This window comes from Aquarana catesbeiana, linkage group LG06, assembly GCF_042186555.1.
Source record: "Aquarana catesbeiana isolate 2022-GZ linkage group LG06, ASM4218655v1, whole genome shotgun sequence".
In the NCBI taxonomy this organism is placed as follows: Eukaryota; Metazoa; Chordata; class Amphibia; order Anura; family Ranidae; genus Aquarana; species Aquarana catesbeiana.
This window is the reverse complement of record NC_133329.1, coordinates 390,785,086-390,792,893: the sequence shown is the minus strand read 5'-3', so window position 1 is coordinate 390,792,893 and position 7,808 is coordinate 390,785,086. Positions and strand designations below refer to the sequence as shown.

At 45.4% G+C, this 7,808-nt stretch overlaps 1 protein-coding gene across 1 annotated transcript; it reads left to right on the top strand.

The window, feature by feature from the left end:
* The first annotated feature begins 1,705 nt into the window (after window positions 1–1,705).
* On the top strand, window positions 1,706–7,194 carry LOC141147176 (tubulin alpha-1D chain-like). Its single transcript, XM_073634334.1, has 4 exons — window positions 1,706–1,850; window positions 3,734–3,956; window positions 4,064–4,212; window positions 5,660–7,194. Exons 1-4 carry the CDS (start codon window positions 1,848–1,850, stop codon window positions 6,641–6,643), a joined length of 1,359 nt encoding a protein of 452 aa, XP_073490435.1. The 5' UTR covers window positions 1,706–1,847; the 3' UTR covers window positions 6,644–7,194.
* The last annotated feature ends 614 nt before the right edge of the window (window positions 7,195–7,808 follow it).

Genomic DNA, 7,808 nt, shown 5'->3' with positions numbered 1-7,808 from the left:
GTTCAATTGATTTCTCATTAGGATTACAGTCAATTAGGCCGGCCTGGGTTTCCCCTTTAGAAGTCTTGCCAGAATTAATGTCTTTTGGTCTTGCTTATCCTTTCAGGTCATCTTCAAGGAGTACTCTATTGTACATACGTGTATATAAGACTTTTATCTCCATACTGTTTAACTTGTATTATTGTTGAGGAATTCTTCTACTGAACTAGGACTGTTATCCAAAGTTCAGTTGATCTATTACCTCCTTGTGCAACAAAATCTTCCTTGAGTAATTCAGTAAACGTTATTAGAATATAAACTCATTGTGTGGATTGACTTATTACTTTAGGTGGTGCAAAGATGACTGAACCCAGAGTGTCAGGTGGGTTATGCCACGTACACATGACCGGTTTTGCCATCTGAATAAACTCTGAAAGTTTCTCCGAGGGAATTCCATTGAAGTGGTCTTGCCTACACACGGTCAAACCAAAGTCTGACCAAAGTCCGACCGTCAAGAACGCGGTGACGTACAACACTTACCACGGGACTAGAAAAAGGAAGTTCAATAGCCAGTAGCCAATAGCTTCCGTCTCGTACTTGCTTCAGAGCATGCGTTATTTTTGGTCCATCGGAACAGCACACAGACGATCGGTTTTCCCGAGGAATTGGTTCCGTCGGAAATATTTAGAACATGTTCCATTTAAAGGTCCGTCAGAATTTTCGAAAACAAAAGTCTGATGAGGCATACACACGATCGGAATAGACGATGCAAAGCTTCTGTCTGACTTTTTCCGTCGGACATTCCGCTCGTATGTATGCGGCTTTGGAATGTTCCCAGGGTCATGAAGATGCAGATGAGCCGGTAAATCCAAGCAGTCCCCGAGGGGGCAGTGCTACAGAAGTTTACGGCTCAGTGCAGCTAACCTGCAAGAAAGCCACAGGTGCACTGTGTTGCATCTTTGGATCGGTGTGAAAGCAGCCTAAAAACCCCTTTAAAAAAAAAAAAAAAGTTCTAATATGCCCGCTGCAAAACCTGTGACCTTTTTGTCTTTCAGCTTCTGCTGGCATTGCCAGGCTGTTAGAAAGGTTTCTGTCCCAGGCAGAGTGATACCCAATACACTTTGCCTGGGACAGGATCCGGCACTACAGAGGAAGCATCAGCTTATGTGGCTCCTGCTCCCTCCGCTGCTGCTTGCTTCTTCTGGCACCGGCTCCATCCACTGTAAATATCTGCTGTTACCTTTTATTTTTATTTATTTTTTCATTTTATTGATTTATCAATAAACTAAATAAAATATGCACACAAAAAAAAAATTCATTTTAAACAGAATTTTAATCTTAGTTTGGATGGAAAAAAAAATAGCAAAAAGGTCTGTAATTAAATATTTGGAATGATTACAAAAAATAAAAACACAAAATTTATGGTCATAGTAAATAGTTACAAAGAAAGTGTAACAGTAACTATTTTATTTCTTCTTTCCTGTTTGTCATCACATACTGTATATGAAATCCTCCTCCATGTTCCCAGTAATCTTCCCTCCATATCTGCCCTCTTCCCTCCTTCCTTTCCCTCTCTATCTCCCTCCATGTAATGATCTGTGTCCCCTCTCTGGGGGGGTCACTCTCTGTACCTGGTAACAGTTGTGTTGTGCTGAGTGCAGCCCCTCCCAGGCAGGATTGTGTTCTCTCCACAACACACAATGGTGTCACCTGCCCCAGGTTCCCTCCACCTCCCTCCTGTTACTAAGGATGCCACTGTCACTAACTCCTATATATATATGGAGGAGAGGAGAGAGAGGGGACAGTGACCACTCCACACCGAACACCTAACCCTTTGGAACCAGGAGAGACCAACCTTATTCACCATCATGGTGAGCGACCGACCGCACTCTGCCAATCTATACGTCCTCTATGTGTGACTGCACTCTGTCATCCTATACATCCCCCTATGTGTGACTGCACTCTGTCATCCTATACATCCCCTATGTGTGACCGCCCTCTGCATCCTATACATCCCCTATGTGTGACTGCACTCTGTCATCCTATACATCCCCTATGTGTGACTGCACTCCACTCTGTCATCCTATACATCCCCCTATGTGTGACTGCACTCTGTCAAACTATACATCCCCTATGTGTGACTGCACTCTGTCACCCTATACATCCCCCTATGTGTGACTGCACTCTGTCATCCTATACATCCCTCTGTGTGTGACCGCACTCTGCTATCCTATACATTCCTCTACGTGTGACTGCACTCTGTCATCCTATACATCCCCCTATGTGTGACTGCACTCTGTCATCCTATACATCCCCTATGTGTGACCGCCCTCTGCATCCTATACATCCCCTATGTGTGACTGCACTCTGTCATCCTATACATCCCCTATGTGTGACTGCACTCCACTCTGTCATCCTATACATCCCCCTATGTGTGACTGCACTCTGTCAAACTATACATCCCCTATGTGTGACTGCACTCTGTCACCCTATACATCCCCCTATGTGTGACTGCACTCTGTCATCCTATACATCCCTCTGTGTGTGACCGCACTCTGCTATCCTATACATTCCTCTACGTGTGACTGCACTCTGTCATCCTATACATCCCCCTATGTGTAACTGCACTCTGTCATCCTATACATCCCTCTATGTGTGACCGCACTCTGCATCCTATACATCCCTCTATGTGTGACTGCACTCTGTCATCCTATACATCCCCCTATGTGTAACTGCACTCTGTCATCCTATACATCCCCCTATGTGTGACTGCATTCTGCCATCCTATACATCCTTCTATGTGTGACTGCACTCTGCATCCTATACATCCCTCTATGTGTGACCGCACTCTGTCATCCTATACATCTTTCTATGTGTGACTGCACTCTGTCATCCTATACATCCCCCTATGTGTAACTGCACTCTGTCATCCTATACATCCCCCTATGTGTTGACTGCACTCTGCTATCCTATACATCCCTCTATGTGTGACCGCACTCTGTCATCCTATACATCTTTCTATGTGTGACCGCACTCTGTCATCCTATACATCTTTCTATGTGTGACTGCACTCTGTCATCCTATACATCCCCCTATGTGTTGACTGCACTCTGCTATCCTATACATCCCCCTATGTGTTGACTGCACTCTGCTATCCTATACATCCCCCTATGTGTTGACTGCACTCTGTCATCCTATACATTCCTCTATGTGTGGCTGCAATATGTCATCCTATACATCCCTCTATGTGTGACCGCACTCTGGATCCTTTACATCCCATATGTGTGACCGCACTCTGTCAATCTACACATGTAACTGCACTCTGCTGGTCTATGCTATGGGCAACACAGTGGCTGAGTGGTTAGCTCTTCCACCTAGCAGCACTAGGGGTCATCGGTTTAAATCCCAACCACGGCACTACCCGCATGGAGTGTGCAAGTTCTCCCTGTGCCTGTGTGGGTTTAACTGGTTTCCTCCTACTTTCCAAAGACAGGCTGGTGGGTTAATTGGCACTAGTATGTGTGTGTATGAATGAGAGCTAGGGACCTTAGATTGTAAGCTCTTGAGGGCTGGGACTGATGTAAATGTAGAATATATATGTAAAGTGTTGTGTAAATTGATGGTGCTATATACTGTATGTACCTGTAATAATTATATACATTGATGTATATGATTGCCCTATACATCCTTGCCCTGTGTGTGCCTGCACTGCTCTGTCCTAATCCTAACTGCATGTACCATTTACCCCACACAGAGGGAATGCATCTCAGTCCACGTTGGCCAAGCCGGTGTACAGATTGGCAATGCCTGCTGGGAGCTGTACTGCCTGGAACATGGCATCCAGCCGGATGGACAGATGCCCAGTGACAAAACCATCGGAGGTGGAGACGATTCCTTCAACACCTTCTTCAGTGAGACCGGGGCTGGAAAACACGTCCCCCGCGCTGTCTTTGTGGACCTGGAGCCCACTGTGATTGGTGAGTAGGTCGCCTGTTATGTTGTGTGATTAAAAGGTGTGTGAGATGTCCACCAAGTGTTGTCACCTGTAGCAACGTTCTGACCCATTGCCGTCACATTTCTATAGATGAGGTGAGGACAGGAACCTACCGGCAACTTTTCCACCCTGAGCAACTCATCACTGGCAAGGAAGACGCCGCCAACAACTATGCCCGAGGTCACTACACCATCGGCAAAGAGATCATCGACCTGGTGCTGGACAGGGTCCGCAAACTGGTGAGTGGTTTCTGACCTAGACCTATGTTGATTATAATAATAAGACATACAATGTCATTGTTCTGAGCCCACTAGTCAAAGTCTGTCATCAACAGTCATAGTTGTCAATGGACCTTGATAACCATTTTGTTATATTGAATATCTGGCCAAACAAATAAATCATCTTTAATCCTAAGAATTTAGACCCCTTTCACACTGAAGCATTTTTCAGGTGCTTTTGCGCTAAAAATAGCGCCTGAAAAGCGCCTGAAAACTTCTTCCAGAAGTGCATTTGTGAGGTCAGGCACTGATGTTGGATGAGAAGGCCTGGCTCACAGTCTCCGCTCTAATTCATCCCAAAGGTGTTCTATCGAGTTGAGGTCAGGATGCAGGCCAGTCAAGTTCCTCCACCCCAAACTCGCTCATCAATGTCTTTTTTTAAGTTTTTCATAAATAGATCCCAACGTCTTAAGGGGCTAGGTTAAAGCATAGCTAAAGGCATAACTTTTTTTTTTACATTTTGGATGAAGTGGAGAGGGATTAGAACCCCTGTCAGTTTTTATTGCTGTCTGTGCTCCCATTAAGGAGATTCACCCTCTCTGTTTGTCCTGTTTACCATTATCGTTGAAAGTGAAAGTAAAAGAGAATCCCACATTTTAGGTTGTCCCCAGAAAAGCAATAGATGGGGAAATTTTCCAATGGGGACACTAGTTCTGGTGACCTGGGTGGTCCCCAAGGAATTCCCTAATTTGCAGAGATTTCCTCTCACTTCCTGTTTGGCTATGGGACAGGAAGTGAAGGGAAATCTCCCCAATGGAACACAGATGGCAAAAAACAAATCTGACAGGGGTTATAACCTCCCCTTTCTCTATCCAAAATTAAAAAAAAAAAAAAAAAAAAGTTTTGCTTATAGTTCTACTTTAAATTTTAGGAGTTAGGTTAGGGAGTGGTTAAGTGTGAGGGTTGGCTTAAGGGTTAGATCAAGATTGGAAATTAGAGGGTATGAGGCAGTCACTCTATTATTAGACTTGTTTTTGTTGCTCAAACACTTTCACTGGGAACTACCTGGTCCCGGGTTCTATGTTCAATGTTCCAATATTCCATCCATAGTGTAAGGATAGTTGAACAAAAAATTCAGGAACCGTAATTGATCACATGATACCTCTAGCTTTAAAAAATATTATTTTTTTGCATTTTGGTATATTTTTGCAAGGTTTGTACTATTCTCTTGTAACATGATATGTTCCTCTTGTGTGATAGATGTAAAACTTTGCTATATGAATGTAGACCCACCAATATAATTATTGCCTGGCTTTACTTGTATGTTGATGTGGCCTTGCAACCATTCCCTATTATTAATGGCAGACAGTGGCAGAAACTATACATTCCCTAGCTACAGTATATATAGCACGTTAGTCAAGAGTATAAATATAACATTATCCTTAGAGATGTCTGTGTCTTTTCTCAGGCTGACCAGTGCACCGGTCTCCAGGGATTCCTCATCTTCCACAGTTTTGGTGGTGGCACTGGCTCTGGTTTCACCTCCCTCTTGATGGAACGTCTGTCTGTTGACTACGGAAAGAAGTCCAAGCTGGAATTCTCCATCTACCCAGCTCCTCAGATCTCAACAGCTGTGGTTGAGCCCTACAACGCCATCCTCACCACCCACACTACCCTGGAGCACTCAGACTGTGCTTTCATGGTGGACAACGAAGCCATTTATGACATTTGCCGCAGAAACCTGGACATTGAACGCCCAACCTACACCAACTTGAACCGTCTGATTGGCCAGATTGTGTCTTCCATCACCGCTTCCCTTAGGTTTGATGGAGCTCTGAATGTGGACTTGACAGAATTCCAGACCAATCTGGTGCCCTACCCCCGTATTCACTTCCCTCTGGCCACCTATGCTCCTGTAATCTCTGCAGAGAAAGCTTACCATGAGCAGCTCTCTGTGTCTGAGATCACCAACGCTTGCTTTGAGCCAGCCAACCAGATGGTGAAATGTGACCCCAGACACGGTAAATACATGGCATGCTGCCTGCTGTACCGTGGTGATGTGGTGCCCAAAGATGTTAATGCTGCTATTGCCACCATCAAGACCAAACGCACCATCCAGTTTGTGGACTGGTGCCCAACAGGGTTCAAGGTTGGTATCAACTACCAGCCACCAACTGTAGTTCCTGGTGGAGATCTGGCTAAGGTGCAGCGTGCCGTGTGCATGTTGAGCAACACCACAGCCATTGCTGAGGCCTGGGCTCGCCTGGACCACAAGTTTGATCTGATGTATGCCAAGCGTGCCTTTGTGCACTGGTACGTTGGTGAGGGTATGGAGGAAGGAGAGTTCTCTGAGGCTCGGGAGGACATGGCCGCCCTGGAGAAGGATTATGAAGAGGTTGCCACTGACAGCGTTGAAGGAGAGGGTGAAGGAGAGGAGGGAGAAGAGTATTAAATTTTCTGTACAAAGATAGTTAAAGGGGTTGTAAACCCTTGTCTTTTTTCACCTTAATGCTGCATTAAGGTGAAAAAACACCTTGCACTCTCCGTCCCCCCCGAGCCCCCGTTTTACTTACCTGAGCCCCAAACCTCTGTGGGCGCGATCCCGGTTTGCTCTTCATTGGATGATTGATAGCAGTGCAGCCATTGGCTCCCGCTGCTGTCAATCAAATCAATGATGCGGCGCGCCGGGGGGCCGGGCAGAGTGATACAATCGGAAGCTATGGCCGCTGAATGTATCACACGGGAGCGCGCCCGCAAGCTAACCCCCTTGGGAGAGCGTTTCCCAGAGGGGGGTTAGCTCTTGTGGGGAGGAGCCGAGACAGCCTCCCAGGGACTCCAGAAGACGAGGATCGGGGGGCCACTCTGTGCAAAACGAACTGCACAGTGGAGGTAAGTATATGTTTGTTATTTTTTTTTTAAAAAGTCTATGTTTGTTATTTTTTTTTAAAAAAGAAAAATGAAACCTTTACGACCCCTTTAAATAAAGTCTATTTTTCTCAATAATATTGCTTTATGTATTTTTTATTGTGTTATGGCAATTTTACACCTTATTATAATTTTGAAAAATGGAGTACAAGTTTCAATACTGTGTTTATGATACTCATGTAAACACAAGATGTCTCAACAGAAAAAATACAGTTTTCATGGTTCATAGCTACTCTGTGTAGGATATATACAGAGGCGGCTCTAGGCTTTGTGAGGCCTTAGGCAAAACTTAGACATGAGGTTCCACTCACGCCCATAATAGGACAAATAATTAAAGCGATAAAAATTAACTGTGTAAGGAGGGTACAGGGGGAGGGTAAGTGGACACAGTACAGAGGGAGGGTAAGTGGACACAGTACACGGGGAGGGTAAGTGGACACAGTACACGGGGAGGGTAAATGGACACAGTACAGGGGGAGGGTAAGTGGACAAAGTACGGAGGGAGGGTAAGTGGACACAGTACAGAGGGAGGGTAAGTGGACACAGTACATGGGGAGGGTAAATGGACACAGTACAGGGGGAGGGTAAGTGGACAAAGTACGGAGGGAGGGTAAGTGGACACAGTACAGGGGGAGGGTAAGTGGACACAGTACAGGGGGAGGGTAAGTGAACACAGTACAGGGGGAGGGTAA

Bases quoted from the DNA above. Each gene is read 5' to 3' on its own strand.
- LOC141147176 (XM_073634334.1), top strand. The intron at 3,957-4,063 runs GTGAGTAGGTCG...ACATTTCTATAG, and splicing joins CCTGGAGCCCACTGTGATTG to ATGAGGTGAGGACAGGAACC. The intron at 4,213-5,659 runs GTGAGTGGTTTC...GTCTTTTCTCAG, and splicing joins TGGACAGGGTCCGCAAACTG to GCTGACCAGTGCACCGGTCT.